At 52.7% G+C, this 20,721-nt stretch overlaps 1 protein-coding gene across 1 annotated transcript in view; it reads right to left on the bottom strand.

The window, feature by feature from the left end:
- Nucleotides 1–3,340: 3,340 nt before the first annotated feature.
- Nucleotides 3,341–20,721, bottom strand: part of RABL6 (RAB, member RAS oncogene family like 6) — a 53,655-nt gene continuing 36,274 nt past the window's right edge. The window contains exons 8-15 of the mRNA XM_077149001.1: nt 9,269–9,372; nt 8,236–8,546; nt 7,823–7,976; nt 6,692–6,907; nt 6,286–6,589; nt 5,409–5,580; nt 4,300–4,364; nt 3,341–4,211 (exon numbers count right to left, since the gene is read on the bottom strand). Of these exons, the coding sequence (XP_077005116.1) occupies nt 4,032–4,211; nt 4,300–4,364; nt 5,409–5,580; nt 6,286–6,589; nt 6,692–6,907; nt 7,823–7,976; nt 8,236–8,546; nt 9,269–9,372 (1,506 nt within the window). The 3' untranslated portion in view covers nt 3,341–4,031. The remainder of the gene's footprint in view (nt 4,212–4,299; nt 4,365–5,408; nt 5,581–6,285; nt 6,590–6,691; nt 6,908–7,822; nt 7,977–8,235; nt 8,547–9,268; nt 9,373–20,721) is intronic.

The following is a 20,721-nucleotide window of genomic DNA, read 5'->3' on the forward strand; positions in this document are numbered from 1 at the left end:
CAGGAGGGATTCAGCAGTCCAACTACCTTGGTCCCAGCTCTGCTGCCAATGCCCCTCCCACCTGCCATTGCTTGGCTCTCTGCTTATGCCCCCATGCCAAAGCTTCTGGATGCCCCCTACCCCAGCTCCCCATTAGAGACTTCGGGCAGGCACATTTTCACATTCCAGGTCCCACCAGACAGGTAGGAGACTCGGGGCATGATCCCAGAGTGCCACCCTCCCTCCACCCCCTCCCCTCTGGTGCACACCTCAGAATGATTAGGTGCTGACTTCTGGACCATATTTTACTGTCTCTGGGGTGGGCCTCACCAAGACTCTGCCAGCACCCTGACCAGGGTGGGTGTTGGGCCCAAGGCTTAACCAGCACCCATCCCAAGTCTTTGCTGCTCCCCTCCCCACTTGCTAACTGGGTGTACGCAGAACTGCACCCCAGGACCGAGGGCTACTGTCTCCTGTGCTCAGGCTTGATCTCTGAGCCCTAAGGGGGCCCGGAGGTGCCACCCCAAAGCAGTCTCGAAACCCCTGCCCCTCCAGGCTTGGCCCAGTCCAGAAAAGTGCTCCACAGAGCAGAGCTGGGCCCTAAAGGCCCTTTTCAGATGCAGAAGCCTCCTGTGACCCCTCACGTGATTCAAACTTACCAAGATGGTTGGGGCTATCGTGACAGGCCAGGAGACAGCACCACTCCCAGCTCTGCATAAATTGCACACAACTCCCCCCCCCCCACCGTGAGCACCACCCAGGCAGCAGGGGACTCAGGCCCTGCTATGGGACCACATGGGGGGACATGGGAACCTATGAGCCAGTAGTCCATGGCTGCCCTTCCTCTCTGCGTGCCCGCCCTGCCTGGGTCAGCAGGCTGCCAGTGGGGGAGGCAAGGTGGAAGTCCTGTGTTCCACCCCCCCCCCCCCCCCCCCCCGGCCATGGTTTCCTTCACAGGAGAGGGCCCTCTCCAGTAGCACTGGAAGACTCCATGGAAACCTGCAGTTCTGTGGCCCCACGCTGCAGGCTGGATCCACCTTCGGATGAGGTTGCCAGCCCCCCGTGCCCCCCTGGGGCTGGGGAACACCGAGGGAGGGGAGGGGAGGGGTGTGCAGTCAGCTCTAAGGGTACCCCCACCTCCCTTCATGGATCCCGCATCCTAACACCAGTCTGGGGTGGGGCTGGAGCTTGCTGGCCTAGCCTGCCCCAGGGGGAAGGGGGAAGGGGGTCGGCCAGCCCCTCCCCTGGCAGGACGGCAGGTGCATGAGCATTCGGCCTGAGGAGGTCAGCCCTCTGGGCCCAGGTGAGGAAGGGCTTCCCAGCAGCAGCAGCAGCCGCCCCTTCTGGGTCGTGGCCATCAGTGACAGTACCCTTTCCATTCTAGCCTTCTGTCAGAGTTGGGGTCCGGTGGTGGGCGGCAAGCCCTGCCCCAGTGAAGTGACAGCCTGGTCCTTGCCGGCTGCTGTGGCTGTCGGGAGCTGGTCTTGGTGACAGCCCTTCTCCCGGGCTGGGAGCGGTCGGCCCTATCCAGGTCCTGGGCCTCCCGGGGCTGGTGCCGGTGGCCCAGCTGCCCCCACTGCGCAGCGCTCCCCCCAGGCCCCGCCCGCCTGGAGCGGCCTGGCAAGGACCCGCCGATGTTGCCTGGGGGCGGAACTCCCCCATCAATCTGGCTCGGAGGCGCCCTGGCTGCGACAGCGTAGAGGACTGTTGGCCCCTGACCCCCTACCTGGGCGCTGCTCTCGGCCCGGCCCTGGTGGGCTGCGTGGCGCCCCGCGCCCCGGCTCCGCGGCGTCCCGGGCTCCGGCAGAAGCTTCGAGGCAGCGGCGCCGCCTCCCGGCCGTGCTCAGTGCTGCCCCCGCTGGCGACCGAGGGGGCTGCACTTAAAGGGGCCGCACCCTGGCGGGCCGCGTGGTGGCCCGGAAGGCTGGATCATGGCCCCTCCCGGGCTCCCAGGCGACAGGGAGCTAACTAGGCTGTCCTGCCAGGTCCCGCCCTCAGGACACCTGCTGATGGGGGCAGCTGGTGCCTGGTGGGGTCCTTGGAGCAGGGCTCTGAAGAAGCCCCAAGCTCTGGCAGGGCTGGCAGGCTCCTGGAATCCTCGGCCCCACACCTCAGGTGTTGGCCTGGGTGGGAGCAGATGGGCCTCTCCTGGGCGCCCATCCACCGTGGGGTTGGAGGTGCCAGCATCTCAGCCAGTGCTCTGGGGCCAGATGCCTCTCCAGTACAGTCAGGCCCTCACTGAGGACCGATGTCCTCTGCTGTGCTCTCATGTCTAGAGTGGGTCTGCAGGCTGACATTCCCACCCCAGCCCTGCTGGCCTCTGCCAGAGAAACCTTGGAACATCTCTGGCTCTGTGGTGGGGCAGGAACTTGCCCCTCCATGAATTGGTGGTGGCAGAGTGTCCTTGTTATGCAGGGCCCACCCCTCCCAGCCTGGCCCTGGCTGTGTGGTCCTAGGAGCTCATGTCATCTGAGCCCCTGTCCCACATGGACAAAGGATGAGGTGGGGTTAGGGCAATCTACAGAGCAGCTCGCCCAGAAAATGGCAACTGTTCCACTGCCTCCAATACAGGAGGTTCTTTAGGCCCAAGAACTGGAACAGGGGCCTCTGGGACTGAGAGGAGTAGGTGCAGCTGCTTGGCTGGTATCTGGGGGCAGGAGAGGCTGGGACCACGTGCTGCCTGGTTTGGGGGTGAAGCCACCTCCAGAGCGCAGCCACCCCCAGAAGGAGGGACCAGCTCTGGGATCCAGAGCTGTTCCCATGGCAATGGTGATGGTGGAGGGGACTGAAATGCAGGGCTGGGGACAGGCATCCTGGGGGATGCGGGGGTGCAGCTGGAGGCCCTGTGAAACTGGACACGCCTCTGCACTGGGTCTACATTTACCTGGGTGTAGCTGCCCAGCCCCATGACTGAGCTGGGAAGGCCCTGGGGGGCTGCTTGCCTCCTGGAGTGCTCTCGCCCTGGACCCTGTGCTCCCTGCAACTGTGAGGCTAGTGACTGCCCCTCCTTGCCAGGGAACACAGAGACATGTGGAGGAATGGAAGCCCAGCTCCATGAACAGCCAGGGTGGACATCAGGCCTGTTACTAAGGCTGAGGGGTAAGCTCTCCAAAGGGCAGGGGCAGGTGTGGATAGATAGCTTCCTGTCTGCCCCCCATTCCCCCCACTGTCAGAGCAGCTCTTCTGGGAAATGGGTTCCTGGGCTGCAGGCAGGGAATCAGGACCTTCCTGCCAATCCACAGCTACTTAGGGAGACAGCTCACCCCAGTGCCTTTGTCCCAAGGCAGGAGAGGGGGCCATATAGGGGAGCTGGGTGTGTGCCAGGCCTACCTACAGGGAGAAAATGACACAGACGCAGTGGTAAAACAGGAGAGCTTTATGGTCTGAGTGGAGTGTCCAACGAAAGGAATGAACGTCCGGAGACTCGGCCAGCTCCGGCTCACCTGAGCCCAGGTGCAGCTGTGGCCACAGGTGGCCAAGCTGAAGAGACTGCCAACTGCTGTTTCCTGTCAGCCTTGCCCTGTGTGGAGCCAAGGCTGTCCTGGAGGGTCAGCTCTGGTCCCGAGGGCAGAACACACTTGGCCTTGGGGTCCACGGGAAGGGTGGGGGGCCCTGACCGTGCACGCAGGAAGCGGGGCCCATCATGCTGTGGCCGCTGGGTGGAGCAGCGTGGGTCCTAAGGTGGCCCAGTTCCCTGCCCCCTGCAGGTCCCGCCGCGGGCCTCAGTCACATCCCTGAGAAACGCTGAGGGCTGGTCGCGGCAGCCCCAGAGGGCAGCCAGGCGGTGCTGTGTGCAGGGTGGGTGGGTAGGGGCAGGGGTAATGTTGGCAGAAAACGGTGCTGCAGCCGCAGGCACAGCCGCCCAGGTCTGCTGCCCCTGCTCTGCAACTGCATGGGCCCAGGGAGCCGTGGCTATCCTCGGCTGCTCAGCCCTGGGCCTCTCCAGCAAGAGGGCTGGAGTAGGGGCAGGTGGTCCCGGGCTCAGTGTAGACAGGGCCTCCGTGCCACCCCTACAGGCCCCCAGCAGAGGGGCCGCCCAAGGTCCCCGCCCCTCAGAGCGCCTCATAGTCACCACCCCCACGGTGCCGGCTGCCTGGGGCTGCACCCCCCAGGAAGGCCTCCAGCTCGTCCACGGCCTCCTCCTCCTTGCTCCGCGGCTGCTGCTTCCTCTTCCTCTTCTCGTCCCTGCTCTTCTTGTGCTTGCCTTTCTTCCTGGCCGCCCTCTCTTCCTCCTGGGGGCAGTGTCAAGGGAGGCCGGGCCGTCACCGACTGCACTGACCGTGCCGGCCTGGCCTCGGGGGTGGGGCGGGGTGGCCATACCTCCTTGCCCTCCTTCTTCTTCTTCTTCTTCTTCTTCTCTCTAGTGGGAGGTCGGTCCTCCTTATCTGCAGGTGAGACACATGTCAGCGCACGTGCCCAGGGTCCCTGCGGGGGAGCTGGCCTCAGCGGCCTGCAGCCACACCAGGACCTCCCTTCTTAGAGGAGCTTGTCATGGGCAGGGGGGCATCCTGGGCAAGAAAGCAGATAGGTTAGGCTGGGCCTCCAGCAGGAAAAGGGGTCACGTGCCCCTCTCCCCACACAGGGCAAAGAGGCTGCTGAGCACCGCCCCTGTCAGGGGCAGTGAGGCATTCCCAGTCCTTCCTTCAGATACCCCTTTGGCAAGCCCTGCCAGGATGCCTGGGCATGACCCTGCTGTCCACTGGTGCACCCGCCTGCTGCCTGCCTCTGCTACTGCAGCCCACCAAGCCATTTGTACCCTGGCCCCTCTGAACTGCTGGCTCCCTTGTGGACGAGCAACCAAGGGCCCCTCAGAGGTGGGCTTGCAGCTCCAAGGCCCTCAGGACCTGGTGGTTCAGTGGGTTCCTCATGCAGTAGCTTCAGAACGCAGTGAGGTGGGGCGAGCCAGGAGCATACCAGGGCATGCTGGACACACTCCCTGTGCCATGGACTCTCCAAAGTGACATGGCGTGTGGGCCCAGAGCAGAAGGTGGGACTATGCCCCGGCGTGGGGTTCTGACCAACAGGGCGGCCACTGTGTGGGACACGTGGCATCAGAACGCCCTCCTGCTTTGGCCTCAAAGTCTCAGGTGTTGTCAGAACTGGGGACAGGGAGCCTGGTGACCGGCAGCTTCAACAAACTTGAAGCTATCTGGGAACAAGCAGGGGTGGGTGGGGCCTCCTGGGGTGGGCTGGAATTGTAGTCCTGGACCCACACCAGCTTCGTGGTCCTGACCCTGCCCCATCTGAAGAGTCCCACAACAAAGCAACGGGTTGGGGGACCTTTTGCCTTCGGAAAAGCACCCCAAGCTGGTTTTGTCTTCCTGGAGGCAGGTTCCTGGCTGCATACAGGGTAAGGCCACGGCCTGAGTCACCCCTGGCTCCCGAATCCCACCAACGGCCCCTGCCCAGGCCTCCGTGAGGCACGCTACCTTCGTCGCTGCTGTCCTTGGGTCCCGGGTCCTCAGGGCCCAGTCCAAAGAGATCAGTGTCGTTTTTCAGTTTGAAGGAGTGGACCGGAGGCTGCAGGGGTGGGGGCAGGCGGGCAGGGGTGAGGTCCTCATCGCTTATGTCGGAGGGGTCCTCCCGGACTGGAAATTCCTCCTGGAGGAAATGGGAGATGGCAGTTGCACCACATGACCCATTCTCCAACTCCCTGGCCCTCTGGTGGTCACAAGGCACATGGCCCCTGACTTGGAGGGGCCATTTGCAAGTATTGTCACCTTGCCCTTGCCTAGAGTGGCCAGGAGGCCACAGGTTTGCTGCTCCCCCCCTCTGCCCCCAACTGCTGCCACTGAATCTGCTCAGTTAGAGAACCCTGCTCCTGTCTTTGCTTTTGCCTGACCTCTGGGTATCGCCTGGCCTCTCCTGCTAGGCCCTGGGGGCTCCTTGCCTCTACCTCAGGGAAGAGATGGTGGGGGCTGCCCTGCCTCATAGAGCTGGGAGGGTGCCCCAGCCCACGCTGGGAGAGCAGCCCTCCCCCTCCCCTGACCCATGTGCTCTGGGACTCCGGGGGGCAAGAGCAATCATAGCCTCTCAGGCCCCAGGCTCTTGGTGGCTGCCTGGCTCCATGGCAGCCCCCACTACGGTGGCAGGAAGAGGAGCCCCAGCGGATTTGCTGTGGACAGAGGCTTGGAGCAGAGCCTACACAGGCTGACCACTCCCACTGCCACCCCTGGGCCCTGAGAACTTGTCCTTTCAGTCGACACATGGTGCCGACAAATGACGTGGCTGACCACTTGCGTGTCTTCAGTGCCTTGTGGGAGCAAGGGGAGCCCTGTCCAGCGGGGCGGGCCTCTGCCCCCTTACCACCCTCCGTGGAGCATCTGACTCCTCGCTCTCGAAGTCAGGGTCGTCCATAACGAAGGACAGCATCTGGGCAGCAATGGGTCCCTCGTGGTCGCTGTCTGATGATGCCTGCCCCTCCTTGCCTGCCGCATGCCTGAGAGAGGGGCCCCCAGTGTGAGGCACTGCTGTGGGCGCCCTGGAGGGCAGCAGGGGGCCGCTATGTTTCTCCACCCCTGAGCCAGCTGAGAAGCTTGCAGGTCGCTGGGACTCCGAGGCTTTCGTGGGGGCCACTTCCTTTGTTGGCCTCAAGATCTTTCTGGAAGACCTTCCAGGACAAGAAGAAGGGTCAGCGTCTCCTGAAGCAGCACCACAGAGGTATCAGCCCTGGAGGCTGCCCTCGGGGCCCCTGGACACCTCCCCCACATACCGTTTAGTTTCTGGTGCTGAACATGGCTGGGGAGCCCGTTCGGTGAGTTTGGGGTGACCTGCCCCCTCCTCGGCTTCCTCTTCGCTTGAGAGAGTAATGTTCCTACTGGGCACAGGGCCTGCAGGCGGCAAGGACCTGCTGTGTGGCTCGTCTACTGAGTCCACGTCGTCCTGGAGACCTGCCACCATGGGGTTTCCCCCCACGGCCTCCCCGTCACTGCAGAGAAGGGAGCAGCCAAAAGTCATGCCTGGGCAGAGGGCTTCTGCAGCCTCAGGCCAGGTCCGTCTAGCACCCTGCACCACAGAGGCACACGTGGTGACCCCTTGGCACCAGGGTGCTGACCACAGGCACCTCCCCTGGAGCACTTATACTTGTGTACAGGTGGACGGATCCTGCATGGAGACCTATTCCAAGTATGCCTCAGGCCACTGTAGAGGAGACTCTGACATGGGCTTGCCAGGAATGGATGGCACAAAGGGCAGTGTGGCTGGGGTCCCCAAGGAAAAGGGGGCAGTGAGGTGGGACAGGCACTTAGGGCAAGGACAGAAACTGAAGGCTTGGCTTGGTTTTAAGCAGGGCAGCAATATGATCTGATTTGGTTTTAAGAGGCCCCTACAGCAAAGCTGAAGCTAATTGACACCTCTGAGGGTTAAGGGGTGAAGCTGTCCACGGAGTACCCACAAGCGCATGGGGGGTGGAAGGGACACAGCATGACAAGCACCTGAGAGGACAGGATAACTGAGAAGAGGCCCAGCAAGCAGGAGTCGGACACCCACGTCTGACACAGGGTCAGAATGTAGGAACTGTTGCTTAGAGAGAAGGGCCAAAGCTCTGGGTGGGGCAGAGGCTGGGGGCCAAGGTAAAGGGCATTGTGTGGCCTGCTGCCCGCTGTAATGAGACTGGGTCACCAGCCCTAGGCCTAGCACCTTGGGGCACCTAGGGTGGGCTGAGGGCCCTTCCCCAAGCCCACCCACCTATGAATAGGACCTGACAGTGCCACAGAAGGGTCCCCCAAAGGGCTGCTGTCTTGGAGGTGCCCAGGGACTCTGGAGTAGGAGCTGCCAGCTCGCAGAGTGAGGCTGAGCTGTGGCTCCCAGCCTGCATACAGGGGCTGCCCAAGCCTGCCCACACCTGTCACTGTCCTGCTGCAAGGCCTTGGCGCCAGCTCTCTGCACGGCCTCCAAGGGGGCTGTCTCCTCCAGGAAGCTGCGGTCCATGCTGTCTTCAGGAACAAAGTCCTCGACACTCTGGACTTTTGCTGGGGCCTCGGCACAGGCAGTGGGCTCTGTGGGCAGCAAAGGTGCCAACCCCCGACTCAGGGCCCTTGGCATGCCCCCGCCCGGGCTGGCCCGCCCCTAGGGCTGGTTCCTACTAGGGCTGGGGATGAGGAGGGGTGTTAGATCAAGTGCAGCCACAGGTGTGGGGCCCGATGGCTAACCCACACCCAGGAAACGCGAAGCCAGGGAGGAGGATGGGTGGCTGGAGAAATGGTGGCAGGGGGACTGCTGGTGGGGTCTTACCATGTAGAGGGGCTCAGGGCCTACCTGGAGGTGAAGGGGTCGCCTCTGCAGCAGGTGGTGTCCCGAAGAGGCGTGAGATGATACTGCGCCGTGGGGCAGGGGGAGCAGGCAGTGGGGCCTCAGCTGGGGGTGCTGAGGACAGCGGGGAGGGACTGGCGGAGGGGGTGGCGAGCAGCTGCTGCGGGGCTGGCTGGGGTGTGCTGGGGCTGGAGCTCCCGGTGGATGTGGTGCTGGGAGGCACAATGGGCGACTGGGAGCCCGAGGCTGGGCTCTGCCCATTGGCTGCCAGGGGAGACGCGTGGCCGCGGCTGCGGGCGTCCATCATCTCGAGGAAGCTGGAGGGCAGGGGAGCAGGGCTGAGTGTGGCATGAACCTGCCTGGGAGATGGGGTCGAACCTCCCTGCAGCTGACCACTTTCTGAGAAGCCTAGGGGTGGACTCAATCTCGGCAGCCTACATGGGGCAGCAGACAGGCCCAGGGGAACCACACGCAGTCAACCAAGTGCTCTTCTGCCTTCCTCCAGAAGGGAGCAGGAGATACCACTAAGATGTGCAAAGTGTCAATAAGAGGATGCTGCTTTTGGGGTAGTGCCCAGATGCCCACCTGCAGCCCCGACAGAGCCCCCACGGACAGAGATGAGGGGGCTTTTGGGGCCGGGCTGCGGTTGGGGAGGAGGCAGGACCACGACCCAGGGCAGGACTTGGTTGGGATTTGGCCTCCTGTTGCCACAGCACAATTTTGGCTTGAGTCCTTTGGCAAGGCCCTCTGTCTCTTCTTGGGGTGGTGCAGGGTCAGCATTGTGGGCAGTTGCCCCAGCTACAGCCTCCCAGAAGGACATGTGTTTAGTGTTCCAAGGAAATCCTGAAGACGCTGGTCAATTCCAGGATGTGGGAGAGGACTCAGTGCCCTTTCCAGAAGACAGCCCTGGCTGATCTCTGCAGGTCCAGACCCTCGGTGGGGGACTCAAGGTGGGCGCCATACCTGCCCACCTGGGCCACCATCAGGGTGGCCATGGCCCTTGTGGAGCCCCCCAGCCCCACCCCTACCGGCTGCGTACATCTCATAGTTCTGGTCCTCAGTTTCCTGTTGCACCGACAGCTCCTCCAGGGTGGCGTCGATGTCAAGCTGATTGGTCTCCAGCTGCCGCAGAAGCGTTTCCCTCTGTAGAGACAGAAACAAAAGACGGGTCAGGTAGGACACCGTGGTGAGTGCCAGCCCCTTTTCAGCCCCTGAGTGTGCCCATTCAGACAGCACTTCATGAATAAGCAACAGTGGGCCCAGGGCTGAGGCCTGGAAGATGAGCAACGTGGGGGGGCTGGCAGGACGCTGCTGGGACAGAGATGCAAAGGTGGCAGGGCAGGCCACCCACTCCTGCTAGGCCCGAGGGCAAGCGGCCAGATCCCCTGTAGCCCCAGAGAACACTCCAACCTCCAGGATAACGCCTTATGTGGTTTGCAGAGCAGACACCGGCAACATAAGCTGAACGCACCCAGAAACAGCCACAGTGTAAAACCCCATGCATCCCGGGAGCTTAAGGAGCCCCAACTCATCTCTTCGCCCTCTCGGGTATGGCACAGTAGAACGTGCCTTTGCCTGAGAAGTGAACACAGCCCTGCTTCATCGAGCCTCAGTACCTGCACACACGTCAGCCAGAACGTCCCCCTGTCCACCATTAGCCCTCTGCTCAGACTGAGATGGGGCTCAAACAGCAACAGCACTTGCCTTCCTGCAGTGGCCCAGAAGTACGTCCTGAGGGCACTGCTCCCAAGTTGGCAGACAGGAGGGTCAGCCCTTGGTCACAATGTCCTCGCCAGCTGATGCCCTAACAAACCCTGTGCTTTTCTGGCCTGAAAAGCAAACCTGATCGAGCCCCTAATCTTGCACTTTCCACGGTAGCTGCTGGTTCACAGGGCTGGTGACTGTTGTACATGCCAGCACAGCCGTGTGCATTCCCACTGTTGCAGAAGCTCTCTGGGCTATGCAGCTCTAACTACCGTTCATGGGAAACAAGGGGTCAAGCAGCAGCAGCCCCAGGTGTGCCGCTAAGACCAGACTGAGGTGCAGCATGGCCTGGGGCAAGTAACTGCGAGGGGTGGGGGCTGACAGCTTGGAAGGCACACATGACTTGTACGTGCGTCCTACTTGCGAAAAAAGTAGAAGGGACCGCTGACATGCCCAGGGTCCTGAAGGGAGAGAACGTGGGAACAAGACGCAGATGAGACCCCATTTTAAATAAAGATGAGATTTAAAAAAAGAAACTTAAATAGCAACCAATTGCAAAATGTACGCATTGTCTGGATCCCATGTGAACAAACCAACTAGGAAAAGAACCCTTAGATGATCAGAAAGAGGACGTGGGGAGATGGCAGCGCAGGAAGCTCCGGGAACCAGCCCCCACACCAGAACAGCTACTGAACCTGCAGGAACCCTCTGAATCCACTATTTTGGGAATCTGTGGTCTAGTGGAACCCTGTGCTATATCCAGGGGGGAGCAGGGAAAAGAGCCTAGTAAATTACAGTTAACATGGGTGAATTCCCCCTTCCAAGCAATGGCTGCCACCCCCATCCCCCAACTGCAAGGCAGGCAGCAGTGGGGGCTGCAGCCCAGGCTCCCGGTGAGCTCGTGAGGGTCAGGGTGGGCTGAAAGGACCTAGGCCTCCAGACTGGGGGTGCTGAGGTCTGGCTGCTGACCACTGCCTCTGGCTGGTTACTGCAGATAACTATGGGGGGAGGTGGGGGACAGGCTTGCTCTGAGTGTGGCTGTTGTCCCAACCCGCCTTGGGCAGAAGCAACGCAGCGTTTGGTTTGTTTGTTTCTGGCCTTCTCTTAACCATTTTCATTCCCTGTGTGGGAGCAGATATAGGATGGAAAAGTCACAGGTTGGCAGCTCAACACCACCACAGTAATCCGTGAGGAGCGGGGACTAGATCTCCAGTTATAAGAAAATGATACCCAGAATGTCCAGTTCTCAACACAAACTTACAAAACTCACACAAAAAAAACAGGGAGTATGGCTCGTTCACAGGAATACACAATTTACCAGAAACCCTCCCTGAGGAAGTGCGTGCAGTGGAGCTATTAGTCAAAGATTTAAAATCAAGTGTCTTAAATATGCCAATGAGCTAAAGGAATCAATATACAAAGAAATAAAGGAAATTAGGAAAATGTTTGAACAAATAAAGAGATAGAAATTATAAAAAGGAGGCAAACAGAAAATTTTGAGTTGTAAAGGACAGTAATTTAAATGAAAAACTCATCAGATGGATTCAACAGCAGATTTGAATAGGGAAAAGAAAGGATCAGTGAACTAGAAGAAAAGACAACAGAAATTATCCAGTGTGAGGGGTAGAAAGAAAAATGAATACAGCCTGACGGACCAGGGGACACTATCACATGTACCAATGCACACATCACTGGAGTCCCAAAAGGACAGGAGAGAGAAAGGAACAGAAAAAGTATTTGAAGAAATAATGTCCCCAAACTTCTCCAATCTGATGAGACATGAATACACACATCCAAAAGCTCAGTGATCTCCAGGGAGCACAGACTTTAAGATATTCACACCAAGACACTATAGCAGGTGTCAAATTCCCAAGGCAAAGAGTGTGTTGAAAGCAGCAAGGGAAAAACAATTTGTCACATTCAAGGTATCCCAACAAGACCTACAGTGGGTTTCCCATCAGAAGCCATGGAGACCAGAAGACAGTGGGATTGCATAAAGTCCTTAAAGAAATAGCTGTCAACCAAGTACCTAGCAAAATTATCTTTAAAAAATGAAGGAGAGGGCGGGTCACGGTAGCTCAGTGCCATGCCGGAGACCCGGATTTGATTTCCGGTGTCTGCCTATGTAATAAAAAAAAAAAAAAAAAAAAGGAGAAATTACAACATTTACAGGTAAACAGAAGCTGAAGGAGTTCATCACCAGGAGAACTGCCCTACAAGATCTGCTGAAGAGTCCTTCAGGTGGAAATGAAAAGACCCTAGACAGTAACTTGAAGGCTTAAGAAGAAATAAAGAGCATGGGTAAAGGCAGCTGCACAGGCAGAAATAAAATCTGACATTATTTTGCTTTTGGTTTGCAACTGCACCCCCAACCATCATATGATTTAACAAGCAAACGCATAAACTCACATTTGAGGTCTGTTACTGGGCAGAGGTGATAAGATGCTGTCTTAGACAATAATGCTCTAATAGCGGAAGGACAGGGGCATTCAGGAGTAGAGCTTACATGCCACTGAAACTAGGTTGGCACGCAGCTGTTATTAGATTAAGAGGTTAACTGAAATTACAAAAATAACCCCTACAAAATAAAAAATACAGAAAAGGAAAGAAGGGAATCAAAATGGTACTACAACAAAGCAACTAAATACCAAAAAAGGCAGCAGTGGGGTAACTGAGGAACAACGATGACAAAATACAAGAGACACAGAAAGCAAACAGCTAAATGGCAGACATAATTTTTCTTCTCAGTTATTTTACCTTAAATGGCAATGGATGAAACTCCCTATAAAAAGGCTGAGATTGGGAGACTGGACACAAAAGCATGATCCATCTTGTACACTGTCTACAAGAGACTCAGGTACAAAGACACAAAGAGATTGGAAGCAAAACGGTGGAAAAAATATTCCATGCAAACAGCAATCAAAAGAGAGCTGGAGTGGCTATCTTATTGTCAGACGAAAGAGGAAAACAAGGGTTACAACGATTACAAGAGACAAAGAAAGATGTTACATATTGATAAAAGGTTCATTCGAGAGAGAAGATATGATTATAAGCGTATATGCATCCTCACAAGAGTCCCAAGACACATGAAATAAAGAATGGCAGACCTGAAGGGGAACACACAGCCCCACACTATCACTTTCAATAACTGACAGAACATCGAAGCAGAAGACCAGTAAGGAAACCATTAGTCAATCAGACCTAATGGACACATGCAGGGCACTCCGCCCAACAAAAGCAGGACACACGCTCTTCTCAAGTGCACCCGGAACCTTTTCCAGGAAGGACCACGTGTCAGGGTGCAGATCTGATCTTAATAAATTTGAAGACATCAAAATCATACAAAGTATCTTCTCAGACTACAATGGAATAAAGCTGGAAATCAGTTACAGAAGGGAAACTGGGAAACGTACAAGCACGTGGAAATTAAACGGCACGCTGCTGAACAACAAATGGTCAAAGAAATCACAAGGGAAATTAGGAACTATCTTGAGACAAACGAAAACACAATATACCAAAAACTAAGGGGATGCAGTGAAGGTAGTTCTTGGAGTGAAATTTACAGCTCTAAATGCCTACATTAAAAAAGAAAGCTCACAATTACTGATTATATGTAGAACGGAATGATCAAAAGTTAGGAATATTTGCATTAGGTGTTTTTTGGTATTTAAAAAAAAAATTAAAAAAAAAAAGAAAGACCACAGATCAATAACCTAACATTACACCTAAAGAAACTAGAACAAAAAAAGCAAACTATACCCAAAGTTAGAAGGAAGGAAATAGTAAAGATCAGAACAGAGATCAATGAAATAGAGAATAGAAAAGAACAGAGAGAATCAATAAAATAAAAAGTTGGTTTTCTGAAAAGGTCTCTAAAACCAACAAACTTGTAGCCAGGTTGACAAAGAAAAAGGAGAGGACACAAATACTTAAAATTAGGAATGAAATTGAGGAAATAAATACTGAGCTTACAGAAATAAAAAGATTCTAAGAGGGCAGTACGAACAGTTATAAGCCAACAAATAAGAAAACCTAGATGAAATGGACAAATTCCTAGAAACATGCAAATCACCTACCTTGACACAAGAAGATATAGAAAATCTCAGCACACTATAACAATTTGATTGAACCAGTAATTCAAAACCTCTTAACAGTGTGGTACTGGCACAAGGACAGAGACCAATGAAATAGGACTGCGAGGCAAGACACACACCCACACGTCTATGGCCAGCTGATTTCTGACACGGGCACCAAGTCTATTCAATAGGGAAAGAAGAGTCTATTCAACAAAGGGAGCTGGGACAACCAGAAATTCACATGCAGAGAAGGAATGTGGACCCCTACTTCTCATCATTTACAAAAATTAATTAAAAGTGGATCAAAAATCTTAATACTAACACTATAAACTCTTAGAAGAAAACAAACTATCTTCAGGCTCTTGTAGGAGGCGGTGGATCTTTAGGTTTTATACTGAAGGCAGAAGCAACTGAAGAATTAATAGACAAAATGGACTTCATCAAAATTAAAAACTTGTGTGTACCAAAGGACATATCAGAAAGTAAAAAGGTGTGCCAGTTTGAATCTGTGGTGGACCCCAGAAAAGCCATGTCCTTTAATCCTCATTCAGTATTGCTGACTGGGAGCTTTTTGATTGTTCCCACGGAGACGTGACTCACCCATCTGTGGGTAGTAACCTTTGAATGGAGGGAGATGTGACTCTATCCATTCCAAGTGGGTCTTGATTACTTTACTGGAATTCTTTAAAATAGGAAACATTTTTGGAGATAGCCCCTAGAGCCAAAACGGAATATGAGCCTGGGGAGGCTTCATGAAAGAAGCCTGGAGAGAAAGCTAGCAGATGGTTGCCATGTTTACCATGTGCCTTTCCAGTTGAGAGAGAAGCCCTGAACTTCACTGGCCTTTCTTGAGTGAAGGTAACCTCTTGTTGGTACCTTAATTTGGACATTTTTATAGACTTGATTTAATTGGGACATTTTCATGGCCTTGGAACTGTAAACTTGCAACTTAATTAAATTCCCCTTTTTAAAAAAGCTGTTCTGGTATACTGAATTCTGGCAGCTAGCAAACTAGAACAAAGGGCAACCTATAGAAAGGGAGACATTTGCAAATCTGGTAATATTTGGAAAAGCTGATTAATATCCAGAATATATAAAGAACTCCTACAACTCAACAACTAAAAGCAAACAACCCAACTGAAAAATGGGTCAAGGATTTAAATAGACATTTCTTCAAGGAAGGTACATGGCCAAGGAATATCCCTTTTTAGTTTATGGTGTATTGGAGTGGCTGGAGGATACCTGAAACTGTTGAGCTGTGTTCCAGTAGCCTTGATTCTTTTTTATTTTTGTATGCTGTATGGTAGGGGTCACATTTCATTCTTTTTCCTTGTGACTATCGTGCTATTGTAGCACCATTTATGGAAAAAATTTGTGTGTGTGTATGTGGGGGGGGGGGGTGGAGTGTGAATGGACCAGGAATTGAACCTGGTTATAAAGATATAAAGTTATAAAGATATAACTTTAACAATGTAACTGTGTGATTGTGAAAACCTTGTGTCTGCTGCTCCTTTTATCCAGGGTATGGACAGATGAGTAAAAAAATATGGATTAAAAAATATACAAATAATAGGGGAGATAAGGAGTAAAATAAATTGGGTTGATTGAAATACTAGTAGTGAGACAGGTGCAAGAGGTATGGGATGTAAGAGCTTTTTCTTTTTATTTCTTTGGAGTGATGCAGATGTTCTAAAAATGATCATGGTGATGGATACTCAACTGTGATGATATTGTGAGCCACTATTGTACACCTTGTATGGGCCATATGAGTGTGAAGATTTGCCAATAAAAATATATAAAAAGAAAAAACAAAACTACAATGAGATGCCACTTAAAACCCACCAGGATGGATGTTATTAAATAAACTGAACACAACAAGTATTGGCAAGTATATGGACAAATTGGAATCTCTGTACATTGTTGGTGGAATGTCAAATGGTGCAGCCACTGTGGAAATCAGCTGGTGATTCCACAGATAATTAAACATAAAGTTACTATAACCTGGCAGTTTCACTCCAGGTATATCCTTGGACAGATATTTGGACACCTGTGTTCATTACAGCATTACTCACAATAGCCAAAAAGTGGACGCAACTCGAAGGTCCATCAACATGGGTGAATCTTGGAGATATCATGTTGAATGAAGTAAGCCCAGACACGGAAGACAAATTTTATATAACTTCTCTTATAGGAACTACTTAGAAGAAGCAAATCAATAGATAAAAAGCAGAGTAGTGGTTACTAGGGATGGAGAGAAGGGAGAACGTGGAGTTACTGTTAAATGGGTCTGAGTTTTGGTGGGATGATGAAAACAGCCTGGAAATGGATGGTGACAGTTACACAGTCTTGTCAATGCACTTATCATGTCAAACAACTGTCCACTAAAAATGGTTAAAATATTTTTCATGTTACATATAGTCTACCACGACTAAAATAATTAAGACAGGAAAAGTAGAGAGAATTGGAAAATATGAATATTGACCAAATACTTGATGATATATAAAAGTTCTTGCCAATTCTTAACATGAAATGGTGGAACTGTGGTTGTATTAAAAGAAAAAAAGAGTCCCAATTTCTTAGAGGTACATAAGAAGTATTTAGAGATGAAATGGAAAACACGTGGGACTTGCTTCCCAAACATCTGGGGGGGGCAGCAGTGGTAACTACCGTGGCGTGTGCGCGGATGTGTGTGTGCATGCGTATGCATGTGTGTGTGTGTGTGCGCCGTCAGAACTACTTGAAAGTATCCGTGATGGGACAGTTACTGGCTCGCTTTTTCTTGTTCCTAAGGGTGGGTGTCGATGAGACTAGCTCAGGTCCTTCCGGCTGGGGCACTCCCCACTTCTGGACCCTTGTGAGCAGAAGGCTTTCTCGTGGTGCCCATGGGAAGGCTGCCTTCTGGAAGTTTCTGTATATGGCCAGGGTTAGGTAAGGACGCTGGCCTTTCTTCCGACTGAGAACAGTGCCAATGACAACCGCAGCCTGCAGTGTCCTCGTTTTCTTTTCAAAGAAGAAAAAGCCAAGAGAAGAAACACTTTCGCTTTCCTAAGCAAGTTCTTTTTTTTAGAAAATTATTTTTACAAGTAGTTGTAGATTTACAGATAAAATTATGCAAAAGGATAGTATTCCCATGTGATATCCCCCAAGGTTTTTTCTGTTATCAATATTTGTATTATCTATTTTTCAGAGAAAGACCCAGAAGGCACTGTGGCTACAGAGGGTGGCCTAAGCATCCCCCAGACCCAGACCTGCTAAGGGCTTCACAGGTGGGTGTTCCAGTTACTGCCAGGGGTGCAGGGAGCTACACCTCTGCACCTCAGCCCCCAGTCACAGAACTCACGCCCCTCCTTTGCTCAGTGTCTCCTACACTCCATCTTAGCAATTAGAAATGAGGAATGTGAAGTTTAGGAAGAGGAGGATGACAAAAACTCTGGGAGGCATATGACCCAGTTTAGAGTCCAAGAAAAGACAGACACAAGAGCTCCGTGTCCTGAGAGTCAGTGAAACTGTCTCCACATGTTCTAGGAGCAGGGTGACAGACTACAGGCACCCCAGGCCTGGGAGCTGTGCACGGAGCAGGCTCTCCTGCACAGAAGACTGGGCCTGTCCAGGAACTTCCCAGGGAGGCACCTCACCTGCTAAGACTCAGCAAGAGGAGGCTCACGTCACCTGTGCTAAGGCCAGTGGGCACCATGCCCTGCTGCTGAGATGTGGTGGGAAGGCACCTCACCTGTGTGTTTTTCCCCAAACCCATGACATCAGCTAACCATGAGAAAAACATCAGACAAGCCAAGATCAGGGGGCAGTCTACAGAACACCTGACCAGTATGGAAAACAGCAAGGCCAAAAGGGGCCAGGGAAGTTGGGGACATGGTGGCAGCCTGAAGACTGCCTGGGTGGGGTCCTGGGGTAAGAGGGGCACCTGGGTGGAGGGAACAGGAGAGCCCAAAATGTCTCGGGGGTCAGTCGATGGCAATGATGTGGTCCATCAGTTTTGACTAATATTCTTGTGGGAAGGTGGGGTATGAGCTGTGAGGAAACAGGCTGAGGGGTGGTGCAGTTTTACACCATCTCTGCAGCTCTCTTCTAAATAAAAATTAGTCCAAAATGGACTTTAAAAGAAAGTGCACGTTCTGGGAAGACTGCGGAGTAGGGTAGAGTGGCTTCATCCCTGCTCTGTAGGATAAGGTAGGGGGCGGGGATAGAATGACCGGAACTGCAGTCCCAGAGGCTGAGTGACCAAAGAAGGTCTCTAATACTTCGTGGGGAGCAAACAGGCAGGGAGGCTGGGACAGGGAGAGTGGGGTGAGTCTGACTGGCCACGACCCCCACTGGAGGTGGGTGGCGGCACGCAGAGAAGCGCGCTTTGGAGGGAACTGACAATCCCTCCTCCAGCCTGCCACAGCTGCTGGCTGGGGAAACCTCCCCGAGCAGCCCTGGACCCAGCAGCGCCTGTGGGGACCCTGGTGTGTCTGTACATGCACCTGAAAAGCTGGGTACCGCGAATAGCCATCTTGTTGAGCATGGTGAACGACGACGGATCCACCAGGCGCTGGGCACTGCGGTTCAGCTGCTCCCCCATCCTGCGCTGGGAGCAGCACCCCCCCCCCCCCCCCCCGCCCACTTCCAGCCACTGCTGAAGTGGGGGAGGGGCAGGCCTGAGGAAGGGCTCAGGATCACCACCTGCTGGTGAGAAGCAGTAAGTGCATGCTGGCACACTCCCTAACTGCCTAGGTATTTTTTTCTTTTTTTTTTTCAATTCTTTAACATATATTTATATTTTAATTAATTTTTTGTTTTTCACTTCCTATTTTTTATTTTTAATTTTTGAATTTACTCTTCCTTCTGTGAGTACCAGTCTGAGTTTATTCCCAATATATTTTGGGGTGTCTCCTTCTGACTTTGGGGCCTACTACTGCTGAGGTGTGTTTATTTTATTTTAAAAATTTTTATACTACAATTAATTTTTTGGGGGGGATGCATGGGCTGGGAACCAAGCCCGGGTCTCCCACATGGTGGGTGGGAGTTCTACCACTGAAGTACCTGTGCACCCCTGCCTAACTTTTAATAGATCCTCAGGTAGAAATGTAATTCCTACATGCACTCTGTGCCTTGGCTGGGTGTGGAACTGCTAATATACCAAGTGCAAAAAGGAACCTTCAATGCAAGACCAAGTAAATATAAAACTTGAGACAAGTGAAGGAAACCAACTTGCAAAATGCCCAGTACATAACAGACAGTCACAAAGCACAGGAAGATCCAAGAGAAATGGCCCAGCCAAATGACCAAATCAAAACACAGAAGGGGTCACATAAGACAGAACAACTACTCAAGGATATTTTAAAGAAATAAAGTATATCAAGATGTTAGAAGTGCATAAAGAAGAACTTGAAAGATTAAACAGAAAAATGGCAGACCTCAGAGATGAAAGATAGAGTAGACCAAATCAGAAATAAACTAGAGACACACGACAGCAGATTCTAAGAAGCAGAAAGAAGTACGAGTAAGCTAGAAGACATAACAATTGAACTGGAGCACACAAAAGAACAAATGGCAAGAAAGATGGAAAAATGGAACTGGATCTTACGGAAATGATAGACACAAAAGGTACACAAATGTAAGAATCATCAATGGTGTACCAGAAGAAGAGTAAAGGGCTGGGAAGGTTAGTTGAAGATATAATTAGGGAACATTTTCCAACCTTTATAAAAGACATAAATATGCAAATCAGAGAGGCCCAAAGAACCCCAAATAGAATAAAACCAAATAGATCTACTTCAAGACATATACTAATCAAACTGTCAAATGCCAAGAGAGATCAGAGCCAAGAGACTATTTCGGAGGCTACTCTTCAGTTAGACAGTGCTAATTGCCATGGTTTGCTAAACCCCAACCAATATCACTCCTGTTGACTCTCGAGGACAACTAGGACTCAAACTGATACTCCATAAAGGTTTCATGCACTAAATTTGCTTTCCTGGAATTACCACAGGCCAGATAAATCCTGAAACCCAGAGGGACCAGCCTCTCCAAGATAATCAATTAATTAATCCCCCTATCCTTTAGAGTCGATACCCCTTCTCAATATGAAACAGTCAGAATGGACATTGCCTAAAGATTGCGAGAAGGATCAAAAGAAAAAGAGGAGGTACGACAAAGAAAATAGGATTTAACAAACTAGTATGACTGCTGAATCACTATGTTGGTATTTCTTTTAGCCTCTAGCATTTTAAAGCAGCTAGAAGGAAAAACTGAAACAGTGGAATGGTAGCCAGTAACAAATTCGGAAATCTACTCTGAAACTACTTGTTGAAGTATACTTTGAAAATTATTTCTTTTCTTTGTATATATGTTATATTTAACAATAAAAATTGTTAAAAAAAAAAAAAAAAAGTGCATGCCCATCTCCCAGCCACTGTGTGGACTGCTATGCAAGCCTCTCTGGGTGCATGGGAGCAGCCCCTTCGGGTCTGAGAGCCAGAGCGTGCGTGCCAAGTGGGAGGGGCTGGTCAGGGCAGGCACAGAGCTAAGAGCAAGCTTGTGTGCGTGGGGGTCTGTGTGCCCTGGAAACCTGCCTGCCCACCAGCCCATCTTCTCCAAAACAGCCTGATCAGAGAGGGATTGCCATTGCATAGGCTGAGAGCCCGCAACTGTGGACAGCTGTGTTCTGACCTGTGGAGTCAGGAAGGGCCCTGCCCTCAGGGCCACTACA

This window comes from Tamandua tetradactyla, chromosome 2 (genome assembly GCF_023851605.1).
Source record: "Tamandua tetradactyla isolate mTamTet1 chromosome 2, mTamTet1.pri, whole genome shotgun sequence".
Classification (NCBI taxonomy): Eukaryota; Metazoa; Chordata; class Mammalia; order Pilosa; family Myrmecophagidae; genus Tamandua; species Tamandua tetradactyla.